Raw genomic sequence first — 24670 nt, 5'->3', positions numbered from 1 at the left:
CCCAGGGAGCCTGTGCACGTGTCCTGCCCACCCTGAATGCCACCACGGGGCTGCTGCTGGGACGTGCGAGGGGCAGGGTGGCAGTGGGGTCTGTGCTGTGTTCCCTGCACGGGTCGAGGAGCTTGGGCTGCTGCCCAGGTCCCCGTGGGCTGGGTAAAGCCCTGGAGCTGTGCCAGAGCCAGGGCGCTGCTGGGGCAGAGGCCATGAGGACTCTTTGCCTCCTGAAGTGCCCACTTGTGTGAAGGGCTGCCAGCTGAGGGCCAGCTTTGCCTGCCAAGGATGCCATGCAGCTCACCTGGGCAGCAGGGGACATCCTGGTGTGTGGTGTTGGCTGTAGCAGAAAGGGAATGAGCTGGCTGGATGTGATCTGGGGATGTGATGGTGCCTGCAGGGATGGGTGCTGCTGAGCTGGGCTCCTCACCCTGCTGTGGGACACACCAGAGTTCTCCTCACCAGCCCTGGCACTGCCTGGTCCTCATTAAGGGCTGGGTGGTCCCAGAGCTTCAGAAATGCTCTGCCCAGTCTGTGGCTTGTCCTTGCCTGTAGCAGTTGCAGGGGAAGTGGCAGGAGCAGATGCTCCCACGCTCTGGGGGGCTCGGACCTGCAGAGCTCCATCTCCATATGAGGGACATCCTCTCCAGGCACCCCAGAGCTGGCAGGACCATCACCAGGGCTGGAAAACTGCTCTTGGTCTGCAGCTGCTGCTCTGGCCAGAGGGAGGATGGAGAGCCCCAGTGGTGGGTGAAGGGGAGCTGCTGACACAGCAGCTGCTTTGCTCTGCTAAACTCTGCCCAACGTTATTATTATTCAGTATTTTTTAAAGGTTTCTTACTTCCCCTTTTCTCCTGGCTTTTCTCTTTCTGGCTGGCTCTCTCCTGTCTGCTTTCTTTCCCTCTTGCAATGTCTTGCATCAGGCTTGGAGCAGAAAGTGCAGCCATAAATGGCAACACATAGGGCCCAGGAGTTTAATCCAAGATAATTTTCTCCCATTGCTTAGCAGCCTGGGATCTTCCCTTTTCCTGAAGCTGGAGCAGGGCACTCATTTGTCCCCAACCTGCCCATAAGTGCCAGGGCTGTCCCTGAAGAAAGGATGAGGGACACACCACCCCTAAAATCTCCTCTTGTCCTTTCTGAGAAAGAAGCCCATTGCTCAGAGGGGTTTGCAGCAGGGATGGAGGAAGTGGAGAGGAAATGACCAGAAATGAGCTGAAAATCAGATGCTGCTGCAGTGGGAAGCCTGGCTCCCATCTCCCATAGGCTGGGAGAGGGTTCAGTGCTGGCAGAACTTTGAGGGGGCATTTTGGGGTCACGATGCCAAGCTCCTCTATCCGAGCCATCCTCCCCAGGGAGACCCAGGGCTCTCCACGGGCAGTGCTGGCTGTGTCCAAGACGTCCCTGAAGCCTTGTCCTGGCTCTGCTTTGCTCCAAACCCCGCTGCCGGAGTCAGCTTCACACATGGGTGTCTCGCTCGTGGCCATGGAGCTAAAGGGCAGCAGCACGTTTGTGATGATCCAACAAATGCTTGGCTCCGCAGCCAGGAGCCGCCGAGGCAGATGGATCGCTGCCTTGTTATTCAAGGTGGATGACTTGCTGGAGTTTAACCCTGGGCTTTCCGGAGCCCCGGTGAGCTGTGCCCCGGTGCGATGCAGGGTGCCGGGGCACGGGCTGGCTCCGCAGGGAGCGCTCCCAGCCCGGCGTGGCCCCGGGGCCCGGCAGCTGCCGCGCCGCGTCCCTGGCTCGGCAATGAGATCTTTGTTTGCCGCAGCAGCTGCTCGGGGCGGCCCGTGTCAAGTCTCCTCCAGATGCTCCCGGATAATGACGTGCACGGCTCCCTGCAGTGCTGCTCCTCGCCTATTTTTTTTTATTTTTTTATTTTTTTTTCCTGCGGGGAGGTTTTCGTGGCCAGTGTGCACCGGAGAGATGCTGATTTGTGGGCTCTTGGACAGAGCACTCCTTTCTTCTCCAGTTGTTCCTTGCTCACTCCCAGCTGCTCAAAACTCTCCCTGCATTCTCCCTGGGCTGTGCTCCCCACAGAAGAGCAGCACCTGGGGTGCCTTGGTGCCCTCTGTGGTGTCCAAGTCTCCCAGTGTTGTCCAGGACCTTCCTCCTCCCTGCCTGGGCTGCCGGATGCCGGGACAGCAGCACCCACTGGCCACGGCAGGGCTGAGAGCTCTGAAACTGGGGGCTGCTCCGGGCAGAGAGGGCTCTCCCCTCCTCCCTGCTCACAGGGGCTGCGGGCACAGCCAGGCTCGAGGTGGGGCTTTGTCCCTGCTGGCATTTCCAGCCGGCCCAGAGCTGCTCCCAGCCCCATGCTGGTATTCCACTGCAAGGCCAAGGGACACGGTGTCCCTGCTCCCTGCCCACGCATATCCTCCTCCACAGCCCTCCAGGCACAGCAGGGAAACCTTCAGCTGAAGGTTTTGGCCAGGGAAAGCTGGCTGTACACGGAGGTCCAGGCCACCCGCAGCTGCTGTGGGGCTGGGAGGGCTGGGAAAGCCCAGCCCCAGGATGGCAGGGTGGGATGGGGAGGTTTCCGGGGGGTGTTTGCCCGTGATGGAGAAGGCAGCTGGCAAAGCATTAACAAAGTGAGCATGTCCTCTCCCTTCTGCTGCATCAGCATCCTGGGCAGCTGCCTGAGCCCTGCCAGGACACACGGGCAGCCCAGCCTGGCACTGGCACTGGTGGCTCCTTGCCCTGGTCCCACCCACGGGCTGGGGCTGCCACAGGGAGCAGCTCCTGAGCTCCAAACCCTGGCTGCAGGGTGGGGCGCTGGAGGTCTCTGGGGTTCCTCACTCCAGCAGCCATTCGTGGCTTGGCACGTGGCACAGGCGTGGGGCAAGGTGGGCTCTTGGCCACCTTCAGCGTTTGTCCACGTGCGCTGAAGCTGCCAGGGCTGGTTGGTTGAGCACAGGGAGGGCTTGGGGGTGTTTGTGCTCAAAGCTTTTGTCCTTTTCCAGATCCCACCGCTGGGTGCCTCGCCTGGATCCGGCCTCGGGCACACAGGACAAGCAGAGGACACAAGTGGCCACCAAGCACTTTCCAGCCATGCAGAGGTGTGTGGGAGGGAGAGCCAGCCTGGGGAGGTGGCCCACGGTGTGCCAGCGTCCCTGCGCGGGTGGGACATTGTCCCAGGGTGGCAGTGGCTGTGGGGAAGGGGGCAAAGCTTGCCTGCTGTTCTCCCCTGGTAAGGTTGGGTGGCCTCTTAATCACTCAGCCCATTTGGAGCAGAAAGAAATGGTGTTCCAGGTGCAGGTTTGTGACTCTCCAGGGATGGGGGTCAGTGAGGTGGGTCCCTCTGAGGCTGCTGGACCACGATGGCTGCAGGAGGGAGCAGCCCCAGGAGGGCAGAGGGACAGAGGGACAGGGATGTGGTGTCTGGGGCCACAGCGTGGGGGGAAGGGAGGTGCTGGCATCTGCCTCCAAGCCATCCAAGCAGAAAAGTGTTGTGCTGTAGGGAGCTCCTGGCTGCCACGAGCAGGGGTTCCCAGACAGCCCTGGCACGCTGCTGTCGCCTGCCAGCCTGGCATCCCTGCCTGCTCCCTCTCTGCTCCCTTCAAGTGTCTCTTCCTCTGTGTCGGAGCAGATCTATTTTCCTTCCTTGGAGGTTTGCCACCCAAATTTCCTGCTTGCTGTCATTGTTAAATGTTCAGTTCCTAATGCCCAGGCAAGGAAGAGGCTGAAATCTCCCTCCCTGTGGCTGCTCCTGGAGGGCTGGGTCTCCCAGGGGATGTCCCAGCTCACAGGGGGAGATGGATGTGAGGGGAACTGCTGCTCTGGGCTTGTGGCCGAGTCACCAGAGCTGTGTCCCACCCCGTGCCCTCCCTTTGGGTGCCTCCCAGCCATCCTCAGGGGAAGCCCGGGTGTCCAGTGGGAAGTGCCCATGTTTGGAAGCGTGGCCCAAAATAGCCGTGGCTGCAGCGGGTGGGGGTCCTGGCGGCATCTCCTTCTGGGGGACAGGGTGGCCAGAGGAAGCCAAGCAGCAGTGAATAATGCACATTCCTCCCCCATGACAAACTAGCCCAGTTCTGGGCTGGGGCTGTGCTCCAGCAGCTCCTCCAAAGCTCTGCCCCGCACAGCCAGCACTCGACTGCGTGGTCCTTCTTGGGGCAGTGTCATTCCTCTTGGGTCTCCTTCCCTCCAGCTTTTCCCTTCATAATGGGAGGCTTGGCAGCCTCCTCCCATGCCGTTCCCCTCTCTGCAGCTGCTTTGCCCTTCTGCCAGCCCATGGGGTGCACAGGGCCAGGAGGCTGCAGGAAACACCCCGGGGTGCTGCTGAGCCCTGGGCTCAGCTCACAGGGGTTTGCAGCTGGAGCACAGGGCTGTGCAGGAGGAAATCTCTCATGCAGGGGCTCTGCCATGGGTCCTTGTCTTATCTCCAGAGCTGGGGTGCTCCCCTCACTCATGCAGGAGCTTTGCCATGTATCCTTGTCTTATCTCCAGAGCTGGGGTGCTCCCCTGTCTCCTTGCTTGGAGATTCTGCACAGGACAGGGAATCTGGGCTTTATGAAGTTTGTTGTGTCTTGTAGAAGGGAGCCCCAAAACTTCCAAAATTGCTTTCTTTGCCTTTTAAAAAAACCCCAAGATGTGCTGTTGCTGCTCCCAGCTGTGGATGGCTCCTGGAGGGGTCCCAGCACAACCCCCAGTGCTGCCTTTACCCCTGGGCCTGGCTGGTGAATGTCCCTGTGCTTCAGAGCAGCTCCTTGGCCCGTGGCTGCAAGGTGGCTTTGGCTGGGGATCCACCTTTTCCTCCTGCCAGGACAGCCTCTCCAAGCCTGGCCTGGTGGCACGCAGAAGTCCCCGTGGCTCTTGGCTCAGTCCCCTGCCTGTCCCTGGGCAGGAGGGGTGGCAGGGGTGCAGCTGGGAGGAAGGTGCTCAGGCACAAGGCTTTTCTTAAAAACCTTAATATATCTGATTATAAACGTTAATATCTCTTTGATTATGGGGAGGTACTTGCATTTCACAGCCTTTGGGTGGGCCAGATCACTGGGGCAGACTAGTGAGAGGGAAGCAGACTAATGAACCTCACCCATTAGCAAGCATCCTTTTGTCCTGGGCCTTGGAGGAAGCAGGGAAGGGGTGCCCAGCCCTGTCACTGGAGCTCCAGGCTCTGCATCCCAGCCCTGCCCCAACCAAACGTGGGTTATTCGGCACAGCACCTTCTCCTCATGGCTGTTGTGTTTCTCCCTCCTCCAGGAGGAAGAGGTGGACTCAGAAAACGAGAAGCTGGTGGTGAGAGAGCCGGAGGATGAGGATGGTGAGTGCCAAGCAAGCCAGAACTCTGCAGGGAGATTATGGACAGGTCTGGAGCCCTGAGTGCTTGGGGATGGTCTCCTTCCTCCAGGAAATTCCTACCCCTTGCCCAGATGCCCTTGGGCTGTTTGCCATGGGGTGGCTTTGTGATGCAGCTGCTCCAAAAGCTCCTTGCTCATCCAGGACAATCTCCAGGGGGCTTTAGTCAGGGCCACGTTTAACTGATTAGCCAATTAGTTGATTGGAAAATGATTAATTGTCTAATTGGGGTGACAACTGCTGCAGTCCTAAGAAAATGAAACAGATGGTGCCTGAATGTGTGTCTGAAGGGGACTCTGCTCTCCTGAGCAGCCCCGGAGATGCTGGGATGTCCCCAGGAGTCCTGACTTGGGGTGGCTGGGGACAGCTGGGGCAGCAGGAGGCCTTGGGGTGTTCCCCCTTCCCTGCCCCACTTTCTGCCTGGCTCTTTGAAGGTGCTGTGTGGCAATCCCCCAGCTCGGGAGGATTATGCCTAATGCCACAGAGAATCAAATTTTAATCCTGGCGCCATTCCTGCGAGGCGGGGGAAGCTCCTTTGGAGACAGGGTTCCCAAAATACCCTCATTCCACCCTGCTAGGCTTCCTCGCAGCACTGGTGGCTGGGGATGTCACCGTGGGGGGCTGTGGGAGGTCTGGTTTGAGGATTGATGGGTGGATCCTGCCACATGGATGCTCAGCAATGCTGCTCTGCTGGTGTCTGCTTCTGCAGGTCCAGCTCTGTTTCAGGGCTGCCCTGGCACTGCGGGGCATCCTCACAAATGGGATGGGGCAAGGTGATGGCCCCTGGCTGTGAGACCAGGCTAGCACTCTGTCCTCCCTAAGCACCCCTGGCTCCTCTCCTGAATTATTCACACCATTTCTGAAGTATTTTCTAACAGGACTGGGCAAATCAACGGCCTGGGCTGAGGGATGCAGCTGGGAACACCAGCAGTGCCCTGGCACCAGCCCTGCTCCCTCCTTCACTGTCTCCTGTGTGTCCTGGTCCCACTCAGCCCACGAGCAGAGATTCCCCTGGGGCATGTGGAGATCCCACAGCCTGGGATGCTGTCCTGTGACCAAAACCACCAGAGCAGCCCTCCCTCCACTTTGGGCAGGGATATTGTGTGGAACATGCCACAGCAAGCCTGTTCAGGGGAGAGGTGCTCTCTTGGGGCTGCTCTCACCCTGCCAGCTCAGGGTCACAGCCCTGGCAATGTGAGGGCAGAGAGATGAAAGACAAATGTTTTCTTTAATATGAACTCATGGAGGCTCTCAGTAAGTAGGTCACTCCTATTCCTGTCGTGTTTTCCCTGTCTACATGAAAACCCAGCCTCCCCTTTTCTGTGTGTTTCCTGAAGTTTGTTTTCGATCTGCAGAGAAAGTTCCTGAGCTCAGAAACCAGCCAGAGGTTTCCAAAGCCACACACCATCTCCTTTTTTAAATCTCACCGTGTGGGCAGGGAGATGGGGACCTTCCTTGCCTCCCTTCTCCCTTATTATTTACTGGGGAGGTGGCAACTAAACTGCTCTTTTTGGGCCAGTCTAAATCCCAAATCTCACTTGATTTGGCAGAAAACCATGTGAGGGAAACAATCTTAATTGTCCTTGAAATCCTTCAAGCTTTACAAAGGTAATGAGCAGCTCCTGCTCTGCACCAGCCTGAGGAACAGGATGTTACACCCTTTTCTTTTTTTTGTCCTTTCTCCTAATATCTCCCAAAGCAGCAGCCAGCTGAATTTTCACTCCGTGCACTTTTATGGTCACCCAAGGTGCTGATAAGCTGCAGCATTCCTGCTGGTTTCCAGCTAGCCAGGTTTGTTTGTTTGCTTGCCCATGGGGAGGGTTTCCCACCGAGGGAAGTGGAATATGGCCAAGCTGGATGTTTGGGGCTGCACACCAGAGCCTCGGGCTGCTTGTGTGCAGACATTTGTGACCAAGCTGGGTAAAGGGTTTGCATCCCCTGGGAGCCCCAATGGCATTTAGGGATTAGAGAGACACTCCAGATCAGTAACTGAGTAGTAATCCACCAGGACTCCCCAGGGAAGCTCCCCAGGATCAGGAGCCTGGAGATGTAAAGAAGTGAGGAAATGTGGGCATTAACAGGGGACAGGTCTCTGGGAAATTCCCATCCTACTCCTGTTGCTCCAGGCACCGTGTCCTGGTTTAGGGCAAATTTGGGAGAGAATATCTAAAGGGGTTCTTCTAGAAAGTAGATGTAAGTGGGGGTTTTTTGTTGTTTTGTTTGTTTGTTTGGTTGGTTGGTTTTTTACAAAAACTTACCAAATTTTATTAGTAAATTACACTTTTGACGTGTAAATTGGTAAAAGTTATTGTGCTTCACTCCAGTGAAGCCTTGCACTGCTTGTTTCTGAGATCTCTGGTTTCCCCACCTACAAAATCAGGCTCTGACTTACTTTTTACATGGAGGTCCCCAAGGTCTGGCAGCAGCTGAATGTGGGCATGAGCTTGGGTTTGGAGAAATCCCAAAATCAAGGCACTGGACCCAAGGAGAAAAATCCTTAAGGGCAGTATTGATTGGAAAACAGAGGGAAGCTGGTGCTGAATCCTGCGTGTGAGGAAGGGAGGGGAGGGCCTGTGAGGGGTTTTCATTTGGGCAGGTGGAGAAGGAGAGACAATCATGAAGATGGCCACAATTGCAGTGGAGAGTATGGGAAGGGGCTTGCTGTGCTCCTGGGAGCAGAGGATGCATCCATGTGCTATGTGCAAGTTGGGGTTTCTCTCCTGCCAGGGGAGTTTCACCCCTTTAGGGGTCCTGCTGGTGTCATCCTGGATACTGGTTTGTGGATAATGTGCAATTTTTCAGGGCCGTGCAGATCATGAAGTAACAGCTTCCTTTTGTGCACCCCTTGGAAGCATCCCCAGGGCTCTGAGGGTCGGGGGAAGCAGCAGATATTTCTGGGAATGTGCAAACCCCAGTTTGCTGGATGGTTGGACGTGAAGCAGCCAAGTCCTGCAGTCCTTGGGAGACAAAGGCTCTCGGATAAGAAGCCCACAGATAACACATATCCACAGCAGCAGCTCCTCCTGGGCCCCCTCTTGGACTGACCTCCCCTCCTGTTGTTTTCTCCTATCTGTAGGGAGATAAAGCACGGGAGAGGTTTTTAAGAGCAAATAGTGCTCGAACTAAATCCGATTGGAAAAGGATCGGCTTTGGCTCAGAGTCTGAGCTTTGGTGCTCTAATTAGCACAGGCTGAGGCCGGAGAGCTGGCTGGGAGAGCACCCAGGAGAAGGGAGACCTTGGCTTCCTCCTCTGGGCTGGTGACAGAGGCAGTGTGTTGGTGCTCCCGGGGCTGCCGTGGCTCGGTGCTGTTTGCAGCCCTGGCGTTTGCCATGTGGCATCTTCTTTTCCCAAGCTTTGTCAAGGGCTGCAGGAGAGCTGGGACAGCTCTGCTTGTGGCACCATCCCTGAGCCCCAAGCTTGGGAAGGGGCCCCTGGATGAGGAGAGGGAGGAGGAATGCAAGTCTGGAGAGGAGAAGCGGAAAATGCTGCGAGTTAATCAGGGCAGGATTAGCATGTCTTGATAAGCCAAGATGGGCCTGCAAGGCTTTGACTCCAGGGAGAACAATGGCATATGGTTCCTGTGCTGTAGGATTTCCTTGGATCTGCTTCCAGCAGGCTGCTCACTCACAGCAGTCCTGGCTGTTTGCAGTGCTGGCTGTGGCCAGGCTCCTGCCATCCTCTGGCCAGCAGCACCTTGGCTCTGCTCTGGGATCCACACTGCCTCCCTGACAGTGCCCAGCCTTCCTGCAGGCTGGAGCTGACTCAGCTGACTCAGGCCAGAGCATTTGGGGTGCAGGAGCAGAGCAGAGAGCACCCAAAGGAACAACCCCACTGCTGGGAGTTGTGGCTCTCGAGAGGTCTCTGGTTCACAGATTTCTTGCTCTTTTTTTTCTCTCCCCTCTCCAGCTGCAGATGAGACATTTTCTTTCAAATACAGTCCTGGAAAGCTAAGGGGAAACCAGTACAAGTCAATGATGTCCAAAGAAGAACTAGAGGAAGAACAAAGGTAAGTTTAGCTTCCATTTTCTTCTTGCCCAAGCCCACCTGGCTGATGTGCCCTTGCAGCAAGCTGGGTGTGCTCAGACTCTCTCCCCACACTGCCCTCAGTGTCTCACTGCTCTGGAGCTCCAGACTTCTCCCACCCAGGAAGATATAAGAACAAATCAAGTCGCACTGATTTAGGAGATGGAGACACTGTGGCCCTAAATACCTTTGGAGCTCTTCTGGATGCTTAGACCAAATTTTCCAGCTGATGCAGCTGGCGTATTTGCCCTGATCCCATTAGTTCTGTGCTGATAGGTATCTCCTGAGGGGCTGACCTTTGGTTACTTCCCCTCCCTTGGGCCTGTGGATGACATCCCAACCAAGGGCATGGGCACAGCTCAGAAACACTGGGGCAAAGTGAAGGAGTGTGAGATTCTAGAGCTCACTGAGATGGGGCTGACACTGCAAGTGTCCATCCCCAGGGCTGTCTCCTCAGCTGGACGTGGTGGGGATTGACCCAGTAGTGGGCCTGGTGGAGATGGAGAATTGTCCATCTTGCACTTTTTGCTGAAGTATCCCCCTGAGCCCTGCATGAAGAAAGGTCAAACCTGTCCTGTCACTTAAAACAAGCTTTTTGGCTTGAGATTCCCCAGCCTATAGAAGGAATAACCCCACAGCTGAGGGCTGTGTGGCAGGCTGCTCCCTTACAGGTGTCTGCAGCTCACACCCCTTCCCTGAGGGTGAGCTCCAAGGAACTGATTTCCCCGTGGTGGCTCAACAAGCCTGGGAGATGGTGCTCTCTCCACTGCTGTCCCAAGGGCTGTGGGACCCAGAGGTTTGCAGAGAGTGATTTAGGGGCATTTGTCACCCCTTGCCTGTCAAATCGTGGTCTAAATACCACCACAGCTGGTCTGGTGAAAAGAACCAAGCAGAAACTGGAGCACAGCAAGGAAGGCAGGGATGGGGGGATCACAGCTCACCCCCAGCTCAGGCATCTCCTGCTGGCAAACCTTGCCTTGAGGCTCTTGGGCATCATCTTTGTGATGGCACCAGCTGGGCTGGCTGAGGTTCGTTTATCTGTGTGAGGTGAGCAGGGCACTGTGGTAGGCAGAGTAAATCCAGAGACCTGCCCTGCTCTGGGGTTAGCAACAGAAATGAGCTCGGGTTTCCTCTGGCACGGGGTTGATTCTGCATTGGTGGCATCAGGAAAAAATGTTTGCTTTCTTCTTTTCCATGTGTCTGTTGTGCCTGAAGCCCCCACCCTGTAAACTGCTGAGCAGGGCTGTGAGTGTCATTGTATTTTTCACTTGGGGAGGGTGGTGGGGGGATGAGACAAGTGAAGGTCAGGGACACCCATGGGGCTAGATGGGATTTGCTTTTCAGGATCCTGCTAAACACCAATGCAAAAATCTACCTGCAGCTGGCAAATTCAAACCCTTTGCGCCAGCAGCTCCATCCAAACCAGCTGAGCAATCACTGCTCAGGTTTTCAGGGCCAGGAGTCCTGCAGGGCCTTGGGCTGGTTCCTGCGTGGCAAAAAATGCCCTTGTTGTCACCTGAGGACACTGAAGGGACATTGCCTAAGGACAGCAGTGGGATGGGGGTTTTGTACTCAGGACTCAGAACGGGCTCCAGGGGTGATGGACCTGTCCTGGGCACATGGCACCGCTGCTCTTGTCTGTGTGGAGCAGTCCCTGGGCAGGACAGTGCACCTAGAGCTGATGGGCTTCGTGTCCCTTGGAGGCTCTGAGCAGCCTTCCCCACTGAGGGCCACTGGCAGACGTGTTTTTCCTACTGCTCCTTTATTTCCTTCTCTTCCGTATTTGTGTTGTTCATTTCTTTAAGGCAGCTTGGTGAATTTTTTTTTGTCTTGCTTTGTTGCTGGCTTACTTTTCCCCCCCTCAAATCTTCACTGCGGCATCAGCAGCTTTTCATTGCAGGCCTCGCAGGTGGTGCAAGGGGGCAGGGCTGCTGCCAGGTAAGCTGGGCGAGCTGAGCACAGCGGCTCAGCCTTGTCCTGCATCCTTCTCCTTGCCCTTCCACCCCTCTCCCCCTCTCCATGAGCCCTGACAGTGCTGCTGACCTGCTGTGACCCGGGTTTGCCACCTTTATGTTGCAGGATTGAGCTGACCTCTGATCTCACATCTCTGTAGCAAGTACCTTAGGTCCTCGGCCACAAACATTCTTGCAAATCTTTTTGGTAAGGACACGCTGCTGCTTAGAGGTAGTGGTACCACTGGTAACACCTGCTCGTGTCTTGGGTTATTTTGCTTTTGGGTTATTCTCCAGGGGAGGGCTTGTTTTGAGCTGCAGTTGGTTGCCTGTCCCACCTCCCTCCCCACCTCCCTCCCCTTCTCTCCTCATAACAGATTAATGAGTCCACTCTCCTCTGCCTCCATCTCACTTTCCATGAGCGCTCCAGGGCTAATGGGGGCTCTCACATTTGGATGCTCACCTCTTCCAGCTTGGATGCCTGAAGCTGGACATCCCACGGCCACCTCTTTGTACTGATTTGGGAAACTGAGGCTGCTGCAGAGGGGGGCTTTAGTCCTAGGGTGTGTTATCAAAACTCAGAGAGGTTTAGTGTGCACTTTTAGCCCTGTCACTCCTCCAGCTTTCCTGTGGATCAACAGGTTCCCATGTGAAGGGGCAAATGTAAGAAACATCCCAAAAATGCAGGTCGGTCCTCAGAGGCTGCTTGCTGTGTAGTTCACAAGTCTGAATTTTGGGACTCCTTCATTTTGGAGATGCCATTGAAAATATTCCTTGCCTGTTCCAGGAGGAGCTGTAGGACTTCAGACAGGAGAGTACAGGCATGCAATACATTTGGTTATTGAAGCAAAAAACCCACTTCTGTTCTACCCTCATCCCTGCAGAAGCTGTGGTTGTCCTGCCTACAATTCACTTGAATCTTGTGGCTTCCAACTGGTGCTAAATCTGGACTAAAAGGGGAAGGAATGTGACCTTCACTGAGTGATGCAACTTCCTGCTTTTGGTGACTTCAGCCTTAAAAATTAGAGTGCTCGCTGAGGGAGGAGGACAGTAAATCCTTTTGGCAAATACTTCTGCTGGGGTGGTGGCTGCGCTTGATCACACCTGGTGGGTCACCAGTCCTTCTGGAACAGAAGCACGTAGCCTTTGCCCCCCTGGGGGAGAAAAACAGTCTGGGCAGGAAGGGGAAGAGTGCAGGGGAAGGATGCAGCCCTTGGTCCAGCCAGCACAGCTTATTCCCAAATCCTTGTCCTCTGCACCTGAGGCTTTTGGCCATCTGTTGCCAGCTGTAGCTGCCACGGTGCAAAGCTGGAGCTCAGGAAATGTGAGTCCTGGTGGTGCAGCTGCCCCTGCTCAGGCAGGGCTGAGCTGTGTGGCTGTGAGACACAACCAGGCTGCCTGAGAGGTGTTGCTCTCCTGGCTGGGCAGCTCCTGTGCAGGAGGGAGAAGAGCTCCCCAGTGTGCCTGCAGATCCTGGCTCTCATGAGTGGCTTGGAGTGGTCTCTGCCAGATGTTCTTCAAACCTCCCTTAAGGTTGAAAGAGGTTAGTGGGGATTTTTTCTGTTAGAAATGAGTATGGTCAGGACTCTGCTGAGTGTTGACAGCTGCAGCAAGGCTCCACTCCTTATAAAAGAGAAAACAATGGGAGAAGCGGCCCCCTTGGGTCTCTGCTCTCAGTTCTCTCTTTCCATGAGGCAAAGCAGGTCCCAGCCAAGCCTTTGTTGGCCTCAGTGCTGTCAAGGGGTTGAGCTCTCTGTGCTCTCTCCTTGTCACTCTTGGCTAGGAGAGTTGGTGGGACAAAGGAGAGCAGATCCCATCTGACAGGCTCTAGAAACGTCTCTCCTCTCTGTCCTCTGGGATTGAGGAAGAGGTGGGGGTGAAGAGCCAGAAGCTGCTCCATGGCAGACCCATTGAGCAGGGTCTGATGAATGGCACCAAACTGGTCCTGGCAGGGGCACTCCTGGATGATCCCCCAGACCACTGCCAGTCTCTGGAAGAGTGCAGGGAAGATGGGGATAGCTGCCCAGTTTCCCTGGCTAATGGGCTCAGTTTCCATATCCAGGGGACCCATGCAAGGAGCAAACTCTCCTCCTGCCTCTCAATCCTCTCCTCTTACCTCCTGGCCAGCCACAGATGGGTTGAGATGACACTGTTTGAATGCAGGCTGGGTTTAAGCTTAGGGCTCAAGTGAAAATTGGAATTCATGCAAGGGGAATTGAATGGCTGTAAATATCAAGCTCAGCCCTTTTCTTAGTGGTAATTGAAAAAAAACCTGGAAAACTGCCTCCTCCCCAGCTGGGTTCAGAGTGCCTCTTGCTTATGGGGCACTGAAAAAAACTGGGCTTGGACCCTGGAATTTCAGCAAGGCAGGGTAGACCCTGGTTCTAGGGAATGTCAGAGAGAAGAGACTTTTCTCTGCTCTACAAGGCATCCTGAATGAAAGTGGGATGCAGCTGTGACTTGAGGGCCAACTGTGCTGAAGTTTGAATTTTGAATGAGACAATGCTGGTGATGACAACCCTGGAGCACACAAGGGCAGGAAGCAGCTGCAGAGGTTGAATGACTGTGTTGACAGACCTTGACCTATTTCAAACATCTCCACTAGTAGCCCTCCAAAAATAGGTGGGTGGACAGGGCTAGGGGAGAGCTTGCATTCTGGGAGAGCTGTCCATTGGCATCTGTCCCTGTCCGCCCCCTGCATTGCCATCACATCACCCTGGCCTGCCTGCTCGCTCCCCTCTCTGTACAGCATGGGAACTGGGCCTCGTTCTCCTCCCTCTCTTTTGCTAACCTTCCCCCACCGAGTGGCTTTGCTGTCCTGTCCTGTCCTGTCCAGCATGGTGCTTCTTTTGGATGAGGGAAGCTGGTAAGTTTGGGCTTTTTGGGGGAGTGAGGGTTATTATTTGTTTGCTTCTCATCTTCTGCAGCACGATAGTCGTCCTGGGCTGAGGGAGGAGGAGTAGCAGCCAGGGGGGCAGAGCCCAGGGCCATGGCACTCTGCAGGGCAGTGTGGCCACTGCTTTACTGCGGCCACCAGCCACGGGAATGGCACCAGCCATGGGCAAGGTTGCTTTCAGCTCCAAACACCCAGGGCATGAGGCGTGTTTGCTTCCCAGCTGCCTCTTGCAGTAAAGGGCAAGAGTTTGGGGATTCCTGCTGAGCTCCCCCTAATACTCACTCTGTAGCTGCCCAAGTCCACTTGAATGAGGAGGAAGTCTGCTGGTGGCCTGGTGCTGTTCCCTGCCTCCGTATCCCCAGGGAAAACGTCCTCTGACCTGTAAGATGTCAGTGGACTGAGGCCCTGACCCTATTTATAGCCATGATTGAGTCATGAATCCCCAAAAGCTTTAAAAACAGAGTAAGTCAGGATGCCTCCCTCAGAAAGCCAGGGAAGGGGAGGCCAGGAAGCCCCTTCCCATCTCCTCCTCTCCCATCCCAGAGAGGAAACCCTTGCAAACTCCCCCGCAGCCTTTGCAGGGTGTGAGTCTCTGACCCTGCTTTGGCATGAAATTTTAGTTCAGACAGCAACTCTGCTTGAGCTCCTGGGGTTTTTTTTTTGGCTCAGGTCCTGAATTGTCCTGGCTTGTGGCTGCTTCTCCGTGTCTCCCTCACCAAGCGCTCATGACTTGTCTTCATCTGCTTCTGCTTAACCTTGCAGCATGGGCAGCTGGCTGTTCTCTGCCTGCTCACTCCCTGGGAGCCCTGCTCTGCCTGTCCTGGGCTCCCCTGCAGCTGGGACAGACCCAGGGGTGCAGGGATTTGGGCATCTTGCCAGGCTGGGAGCAAATGGTGTTCAGTGAGCTGGAGAACAAACACTGAGTGATGGAGGAAAGCACAGCCCAGCCTGTCCATGGCTTTTCCCACTGCTGTGGTGTTGGCTGGGGAGGTCAGGAGTGTTGCAAGGGAATGGGCACACGAGTGATGGATGAGCTGGTCAGGAGCCCAAGCCACCTCCCTGGCTGTGCTCTGGCCTTTTCAGCTGTTGCTGCTCTGGCTGAGCAATGTGGGAAGCTTCTGCCTCAAAACAGCTGTGGGTGACACAGCCCCTGTCCTAAAGCCAATGAGACTTGTGCTCCCTGGTCACACTGGTTCTGGTAGCCTCGAGGCACAGCAGGTATTGCCCAAAGCCCAGAGCACCTTTCAACTTCTCTGTCCCAATGGAGGGATTTCAGATCTGTGCTCATGAAGCTGCTTTTGGTACCTCTCACTCAATTCCTTCTCTCTTTTCTAAGTACTATCTCCCTGTTCTGCATTTAAGTCCTCTCTGTGTTTTGCTGATTGGCTGAAGCAACTGGCTCACACTTTTGGGACCACCAGGAAAGCTTAATTTACTGTGTCATTCCTCATATTCTTCCTGCAATACCTCAAGACTGGGTTATAGTCACCACCAGAAATGAGATGGTAGCTGTCCCCATGGTAAAGAAATGGGGCCAGTGGTGATGGGACCATCCCCAGCAGTGAGATGGGAGGGGACTCCTTGGGGAGATCTCAACCACCCATTGCCAGGTCTGCCCAGCACTAAGGGTTTTTATTCCCTGCTCTTCATCCTCAAGGGTCAATCCTGGTTTGGAGGGAGAAGAGTCTGGAGCCAGGTTGCTGTCCACCTTCCTTGCCAGGATTTCAGAGCAGAGGACTGATGGTCCTGACAAGGTCCTGAGCCAGAAATAAGGAGCTGGGAATGCTCCATGCTTCTGAAAATAATCTTTTTGAGTGAAACTATTCCTTAAAAGGGCACAAGCAATTACCAGACATGGTTACAGTAGGGCTCTCCTTAGAGTGAGTCAGAACTCCTTTGGAAGGCTGAAGTCTATGAATGGGCTACAGATTTCCTGACCTGCTGTGGATTTTTGCACACATGACAGATAGATGCAAATGGCAATGCCACCAGTAACCCCTGTTTTTCAGAGCTGAGGTGCTGTCTTCTCTCAAAAGCAAGAAGACTTGTGTCAGTGCTGTGGGTGAGCTGGGGTGGAGGGAATGCTCCTGAAGGCACCAGGACATGCAGTTTCCATGCTTCTTTGAGACCTTCAGTCCCTGAGCTGCCCTCATATTCCAGGACCTCCTTTTGCCTGGGCTCCTTGTCTCCAGCTTTTCCTTGCACAGAACCATGTCCAGCTGACAAATCATGTGATTCAGTGACTTGGACGTTGTCTTGGGCAAGAGCAGAGATATCTGGATAATCTTTATCTGAAGAAAGGATACAGCTTCTGGCAAAAGATGACCCTAACCTGGTTTGATTGATGAGCTGCTGGGGGCAAGCATGCTGATGCAAGGAGAATGGAAAGGAAGGACGAGCCAAGGATAAGCAGTGGCTCAAATCTTTGGGCCTCCATCCCAAGCTAATTAACATTTCCAGGTTCCATGGCTGAAATGCCAGAGCTCCTCAGCCTGGGGGGTTATATGGCCCCAATGTCCCAGAGAGGGATTGCCTCATGCTTTAGTCCAATTCCCTTCACAGCCTGCTCCAGGACTAGGAAGGGGTATCCCTGTTGTGCAGATGGGAATTTCTGGCTCTGATGTTCATCCTCCATTAGGATCATGCTGGTTTTGAGATCTTCTCACCCCAGCTGTCAGCCTGGCCCTGTGGAGATGAATATCCCTGTGAGGGACTCATCCACCCTCTCTGATGTCCCCCATCCCTCCCTGCTCCACCTGTGGCACGCTGGAGGAGACCTCCCCTCCTGGGCCCCCGTGGCAACAAGCTTATGCCCTGGCACGTGAAATCTGATTACGCTTGCGTGACTTGAGCGGGATGATCCGCTCCTCAGCACCGCGAATCCCGCAGAGCGATTATCCACTCCGGAAAATTTCCTTTCTTTGTCCTAACGGGACGGCCCCTGAGCCTCGGCAACGGCGCTCCGGTAACCCCGGTGCCACGTGATGATCTCCCATCCGGGATCCGTGTCACCGGCCGCGCTCGGAAGGCTGCTGGACAAGGCAAGATTTTACAGAAGAGCGAGGAAGAAATGAGGCTGCTCCTCACCCTCACGCCATGGCTGGCAGGAGTAGGGGACTTCCAAACGTGGCTCAGGTGTTATGGACCATGAACCCAATTGAATCCAGGAGGAATGAGGCTGGGGTGTAGGTGATGTGTGTTGTAGCTTCCCTCTATCCCAGTGCAGGTCTGTGTGTCCGTGGGCAGCTGTCCAGCCTTGTGCCAGGTGTTTCCTGATGTGGATGGTTCGCCTGTGAGAGATGCTGGGGCAGCAAGGGCAGAGTGTCTGGAAGATTCCGGCTGAGAACAAGGGATCACATTTTTTAGACCCTGGCTCTGCTACATGGAGGGAGTGCCTGGATGTCCCCACACATTAAACACATCTCACCCTCCTTCCCTGGGACACTGGGAGAGCTTCCCATCAAAAGGAAGTGACCTGCAGGGAGTCTGGGGATTTTACCTCCTTCCCTTGAACAGACCCATCTGTAGAAAGATTGAGAAAGGTCGAGCAGTTCAGGCACACCACCCTGTGAAATCAGCACTTGTTCCTGGCTCATCTGCCTACAGGTGGGAAGAGGAATCTGGGCTGGTCAAGGGTGCCAGCAGCCCCAGGAGGCTCTGCACGGGACCGTGAGGCAGTAACCCCTGGAGTTAATTAGTTTGGCTTCTCCAGTTCTTAGTAGTAGCTCAGAAGGGTTGTAACTTAGCTTGGTGCCAGACAAGAGGATTTGCACTTCCGATTGGGTTTCGACTATCCTGCTGCAGTTGATGAAGCAAAGTCCTTCTTAGAGGCATGAGGTTTGCAAACAGCAGCTTGTCCTGCCCCGAGGGGGAAGCTGCCTTGCCTTCCCCCCAACACAGACACCGAGGGCTCTCCCTGCTCGTTTATATGAATAATAATGAACCAACCTGAGGAGTGAAATGACTGAAATGATTTCTCTCCCTGTTTCTCTTTGCAGACCTGAAGACTATATGAAGTTGTCCCTAGCCTCCTCCTAAAGGCATCCCTTGGCATCATTAAAGGCTTGAGAGAAATACCAAAACCAACCAAACACACCCATAAGAGAAATCCATAAACCCTCTAAACTTGGGATCCCCTCTTGGTCTGAAGTTGAGTTCTTCAAAAACTCCTGTCAAGTTTGAGGATATCCTATTGTGTGGCTCCACGGACTGGGGCTGGGCCCAAGCAGTGACCTGAGTTGTGTTTGGGGGACTGGGAAGAACCTTCCTCCCTCTTCCCCAAACAAAACCCAAAGTGAACACTAAATATGCAACAAGTCTATTAGTTGTGTTGGCTTCATATATTAGGCCGTGAAACTCATGTCGTTCCTTTCCTGGGGTGGGCAAACCATAGCTCTGCTCTCAGACCAGCTGGGACCTTGTACCAGAATCTCAAGTTGTTTTGTCCTGGGGTCAAACTCCTCTTTGTTGCTGAGGGGTGGTAACTGCCTGTGATTCCCAGTGCTGTACAAAGCTGCTTTACTCTGAGGGCTGGAGGGACAAAGTGGGGTCCATGTGAGGGATGGCAGACGATGGCTGGGCTGACTCAAGTCTTGCTTCTGTAGTTATTTTAGCAGAGAGCTGATTCTGTAGGTACACAGGATACTCAAGAAGTGATGAAGTTTGATCATTTAGCTGTTCTGCTTGTGGTGGAGAGGCCACACTTTGGCTGCTGTTACTATCTGCGTCCTCACTTTTCCCTACTCCAGCTCCCAAGAGGAGAGACCCAAGGAGGCAGTTATGGCATCAGGGGTTCCCCCAGCTCAGGATGAGATAGTGGAGGTCCTGGGAGAGGCCCACTCCCCATTTGTCTGCCTGCTTGCTGTTCCAGTGCCCTCTTCTCTTGCTGGTCCATGGGAGCCAGAGCTCAGTGTTGCCCCTCAGCTCTGTCACACAAAGCAGATGAATTTGGCTGGGCACACACTCGCTTTTAAATCAAACCCAGCTGGTTTTTGAGAGAGAGAAGAGGGTCCAAGTCCTTTAGTGATGTTGTAGAAACAGCAGGCTGTGTGGGGATGTGTCCTCCAAAGCTTCTCTGTCACTGCCTCTTGGCTAACACTGCAAACATATCAGGAACACAACAGGCTGCTCTTTTTTTTTTTTTCCTTTTTAATTCCTATGCAGACAATACTTGAAACCTTGTACACAGTTGTCCTTTCCAGCGCCTGGGGTTGGCAAGCTCTTCCTAAATGGGCTCGTTTAAAGAACAGCAGGAGGCTTCAGCTTTAGAAGAGGCTGGGCTGCCCCCTCCCAGCCGACAACTGCAAGCGTGTTCAGTGGTTTGCATATGAATTTAGGCACATCTGGACCCTCTGCTTCAACATCCCGCTGGTACAGCCGCTGTCTCTCCTTGGTACTGGCTGGCTGACTGTGTCCCAAGCACCCAACTATGCAAAGAATGCCTTATATCCGTTGTGTTAAAGTTACATGGCAATGTGTACATCCAGCAAAGTCGGTAGTTAAATCCAGATTTTTGCTAGTGGCAGCAAGTCAAACTCTTTCTTCAACTCAAATGGCTGTCTGGATATTTTTTACTTTTGTTTGGTTTTGTTTGTTTTGTTTTTGTATCTGATGGTGGCTCTTATACAAAGGACTGTAATTCTAGTGGCTTGAATCTGTAAAAATTGCCTTTGTTTGGTCCAATAAACCTTTGAATAGTTTATTTGGTTTGTGCTTGTTCTCCCTACCTCCAGCAGCTTGTAACTTCTTCCTCAAGAGATGTGTGTTGAAAATCTGGATTTTAGGTTAGAAGTACAGTCTGCCCTCCTGTGACTTTTATCCCATAAATGATTGCATTCCCATAAATGATCAGAGGGAAAATCTGGGATATTCCCCTTTTTCTGCTGAAGCAATGCAGTGTTGCATTCCTGCTCTTGTTTGGCTGCAGAGCAATTAACAAGATTCCCAATGCAGAGCTCTGCCCAGGATTTCAGCTGCTGTGGGCACGGGTGCTTCACAGTTCCTAAACCCCAGATCTCTAACATACCTATGGCTCACTGCCCCAAACATCCAGCTAACTGTAAAAGTCTTGGACTGAAATGTCTAAAAAGAGCCTAAGGGAGCTAAGTATGCAAATGTAATTGCCTATGAAGAAGAATTAGGCTGCTTCAAAAATCCTTAATTAATCTATTTTGTTAGCAATAAGTAAAATCCCGTTTGACCTCCTGAATCCAAGTAGTTTTGAGGACAGCATTTATGAGAAGAGAGAATGATTTTATTTGTGAATGGGGTATGTTTCATCTGAACTCATCCAAAAAAAAACCCAAAACCAAAGCAAGCTGGATCACTACAAGGTTGTTTTGCAAGGTCGCCTCTGATAGGAGAAGCTCCTCTTCAAAGACAGTTTCATGTTTGTGGTGCCTTACTCTTCCTTCCCAGGCTCTTTTCTCTCTTTATCTTTGTTTTGCTGTCTCTTTGTAGTAGATTGTGTAGTGCAGAGAAGTAACAGCTCTTTTTTCTATTTTCCAAATGCACAGTCATGCTATTTAAAGTTGAGGGGAGAGCCAAAATACATTGATGTTGTGCTTCAAAAAAAGAGAGTGAATATTGTCTGTGATCCTGATTTTGGAGACCAGGAAATGGGCCTGGAAACCTTTGGAGAGGTTTCAGCAGCGCTGATGTCTGTGAAATAAGGAGTGAGGGATGCAGACCTGTGTGAGCACTCCCAGCTGGGATGCACTGCAGACACAGGAGGCCAAGCTGTGTATTGAATTTCTCCACACCAGACTGGCAACGTGCCCTCTGATGCCCAGTGGTGATCAAAAATAAAATATTGATCACTCATGACCCTGCTTCCCTTCCTCTCATCTGGAAAGGGCAGCTAGATGCTCTTCTTGTGAGCACAAAACATTACAGAAGAGGCAAACAAATCCAGGCTTCCATAAACAAAAGATCCCACATCATTATCAGGATTTGTTTGGCCGTAGGACTGTTGCATTTTAATTGCAATGGAAAAGAACTGGCAAATGAGCTTGCTTTAGCCAGGATCTGCTTTTTTCTTGCCCTGTTTGCTTCAGCAGTGCTGAGAGGACAGGCTGCTGTTCCTGCTGCTGCTGGGGCTTAGCCCAGGAGAGGGGAAAATGCAGAACAGGAGCTCAGGAGCACGGGTAGAATGTTCCTCTGCTCATTCCTGACTGTTTTCCTCTGATCCTATTCCTGGTGTGGTGGCTGCCGATGTGTTGATGCTGTCCTTTCTTTCTAGCAAAGATTGTGCCCTGGTTTTGGCTGTCAATAGTTATTACTGCCCCTCCTGTTACTGGAACAGATGATAGCTTGTCCACTCAGGCCTTGCAGGAAGACTACCCCAGGTTATCCAGTGGCGTGCATTTAAATGGATTAATTAAATGGTTTAAAATCCCGTGTGGGAAGCTGGTTGTGGCAGGAAAGAGGACTCTTGACAGGGTGACCACGTGGGAGTAAAAGGCAGATTCTGTGTTTTTAGCCCATGGGAGGTGCTGAGCAAGCAGGAGGAGCTGGGACTGTGGCAGGTCTGTGCTCTGAGCTGTCACTGAGTTCTGGCCTCATGCTCATGCAGGGACAAAATGAGCCTTGAAGTAACGGGAACTATATCTGCCTTGTCACAGCCATAAAGCATCACATCCCCATCAGTTCTTTCTATCTCCCACAGGAGAGTCAGGAATGAGATGTGCTAGGCAATAGAGCAGCCTGATCCCCATCAGGTAGGAGTCTGGCAACGGGAACATTCCATCCCTCAGCCAGCCCTGCCTGGAGCCACGTGCACATTCATCTTGCACCAAAAGGGAATTTTTGTGCAGTTACATCAGCTCATGAGCTACCTACCAACAAATGGCACTCCTGTGCTACCTACCCCCTGTATCCCCCAGAGATGAGCAGTATAAATCCTCCTACAAATACAGCCCTGTCACAGATACCAATCTTCATGGGATGTACAATGGTTAACTGGTTCAGGGTAGGGAAAACTCCAGATATCTTCTGTCACGGGGAGAAGGGGGTTAATCATCTACTATGAGACTGCCTGGGGATTAAAAATCTGAGCTAGGTGGTCCACTGGTCAGCCTTTGCCTACACAGGGACCACCTCACTGCTGGACTGGCAACCTGGGTCTATCTCACCACTGCACATTGGCAGACAAACTTGAATCAAAGTAAATGCCTATCTGTGATCTTATCTTCCAGAGGCTGATTAAAATCATGTCCACACAGGGAGGTAGTCTGCTCTCTAGTTTTAAGTTAGGATATGCATCTAAAATTTAATAGCTATTCCTGAATTATTCTGTATCTACATCCTCTCATTACAGAAGGAAAGCACACTGGGCTGTTGAATCTTAATCCAGGTTTGTTATGAAGTCTGCTAAATTGGCACATGTTGGTCTTATAAAATTCCACATGTCAAGTTATCTTGAAAGTTTGAGCATAGATAAACCCTAAGGAGCTCCAAAGCCAGTGTTAAAGCAGGCTGGTTTATCTCCACATTTAGGGAGCTGCAGAGAGACATGCAGAATGATGGGATAGATGGGAAGGGGGAGGAAGGAGAACCAGAGGCTATCTCTGCCTTATCTCATATGGGCAGATTTCCTGCAGCCAGTAAGGTTTGCACAGTGACCTGCCTTTGGCTCTGTGTTTCATTTGACAGTGGTGTTCTTGCTCCTGGACTGGCTATTCCTACTTCTCCTTTCTTCTCAACAGGGTTCAGAGAGAGCAGCTGGCTGCCATCTTCAGACTGATGAAGGAAAAAAGTGACACGTTTGGAGAGATGTCTGAAGGGGACATGAAGGAGCAGCTCAGACTGTACGATATATAACCCTGCAGCCAGGGGAGGTTGTGCCCAAAAGCCATCTTTGCCCTTGTTCTGCAGGACACTGGAGGCTGTAGTGCTTTAAAAATGTCTCAGTAGTTGTTTTGCAGTTCCAGATTGTTTTGCAAACACATATAGGCCTATGATATGTATTTCAAAAGACTTGTAATTCCTCAGCCTTTTAATAATTTTTCTTTGTAGAGCTATCATCTCGTACAGAGATTTTTTACCTCTTTCTGGCTGGGTCATATGTCTCAGTCCTACAAAGCAGTTAAACTCTCAACTTCTTTTCTGGCCATGCTTTATGCAAATGAACTTTTAAGCCTAGTCTTTCTCAGTTTGACATCTGAAGAAAGCCAAAGATGATAGGTATAAAATGGATGAAAATGATAGAATAACTCAGGTTGAAGGGTCCTGTAGTCCAAGCTGCTAAAAGTTGTGAGACCAAGGTGGGTTACTCAGGGCTTCATCCTGTTGGGTCTTAAAAAGCTCCAAAGATGGAGACTGCCTCCCTCTCTTGGCAGGGAGGCTTCCAACCCTACAGTTAGAAAACACCAAGAGCAAGGCATCAGTGCTCTGATCAGGGCATGCTGCCCCTCATCTCCCTGGAAGGAACACTTCATGCTCCTTCAGGCTGGCTTTTGAAACCAACCCAAGCTGGTTCTGGCTGACCGCACTGAGATCATCCTCATGCCTGAGGAAGCAGCAGCAAACTCCAACCTGGGAACACAAACATCTCCTGACACTGGTGAAAGGACCACAGGAAAGCTGCTGGGTTTATCACAAGGATGGTTGTGTCCACCTCAGATCCTGCTCTTCTCACACAAAATTATATGGGAAACTACATACTTAGGAAACCTCTGTGATTTTATCAAGTATTTTGAACAGTCTTGAGCAGCCCTGGGTGGTTTGAATAGCGTAAATCAATGAGCATTCCTAATTATAACTAAATGACTTCTGGTGTTCTTATCTCTCCTATGAAATCCTGTTAAATACTTTCTTATCAGGAAGGATTTTCTTGGTTTTAGTAACTGCTCACAAAGGGAGGCAACATTTTCTGCCCCAGTTTTAGGGAATGATCACTTAAAAAATTCGTTTTGCTTTATTTTGTGTAATCCTCTTCAGTCCAAGAAACCTAATATCTCATTATCTGGTTGCAGTCTCCCAGTGCAGTGTGTTCTAGAACATCAGACACTTAAACTTTTAAGAATCATTTTCTCTTCTAATTGTTTTCACTTAGGCCAAGGCATATTTAGAATGAGTTCAAGCTGGTTTTACTACCAATCATGACTTAATTGAAATGCAATGTCTGAAAATTACCTCTTCTTATTCAACATGAACGAATTAAGAGGGAAAAGTAGTCCCATGATGTGAAATATCACTCTAGCTTGCTGTGTCCCTAGGACACAGTTTCATTTGTCAAGCTGGGAGAAATGTGGAAAAACTATATGGGGCTTGTCCCTAGTTCAGAAAAATCAGGATCTTCCAAAACCCTTCATGAAAGCAAGGAAAGGAGAGATAAGGTGTAGCTGATTTTTAGTCTTTGTCATGCAGTTCTTCACAGTTTATTTCCAAGATATTTTTATATTTCTTATGTTGTGGTTGATTCTTCTCTGAATAGGAACATTTCTGGGGCAGAAAAAAAAAAATCCTCAAACTGCAAGCAAAGACAACATTGTACAAGGGACAGCCACT

At 52.3% G+C, this 24670-nt stretch overlaps 1 protein-coding gene across 8 annotated transcripts in view; it reads left to right on the top strand.

Moving 5' to 3' along the window:
- Nucleotides 1-24291, top strand: part of MXRA7 (matrix remodeling associated 7) — a 28688-nt gene extending 4397 nt beyond the window's left edge. Inside the window, exons 2-7 of one of the 8 annotated variants that reach the window (XR_005259359.1) lie at nucleotides 2958-3053; nucleotides 5194-5254; nucleotides 9197-9296; nucleotides 11214-11251; nucleotides 11393-11473; nucleotides 18160-19862. Coding sequence is in view for 7 of the 8 variants with exons in the window: in XM_038157172.1 (XP_038013100.1) it covers nucleotides 2958-3053; nucleotides 5194-5254; nucleotides 9197-9296; nucleotides 22867-22981 (372 nt within the window). In the remaining variant the exon portion in view is untranslated. Of the gene's footprint in view, nucleotides 1-2957; nucleotides 3054-5193; nucleotides 5255-9196; nucleotides 9297-11197; nucleotides 11252-11392; nucleotides 11474-18159; nucleotides 19863-22866 lie in introns of those variants that run through there. The other 7 variants (XM_038157174.1, XM_038157175.1, XM_038157173.1 and 4 more) reach the window with 7 other exon arrangements.
- The last annotated feature ends 379 nt before the right edge of the window (nucleotides 24292-24670 follow it).

Source organism: Motacilla alba, chromosome 18 (assembly GCF_015832195.1).
Source record: "Motacilla alba alba isolate MOTALB_02 chromosome 18, Motacilla_alba_V1.0_pri, whole genome shotgun sequence".
In the NCBI taxonomy this organism is placed as follows: Eukaryota; Metazoa; Chordata; class Aves; order Passeriformes; family Motacillidae; genus Motacilla; species Motacilla alba.
This window is presented reverse-complemented; position numbering and strand designations above follow the sequence as displayed.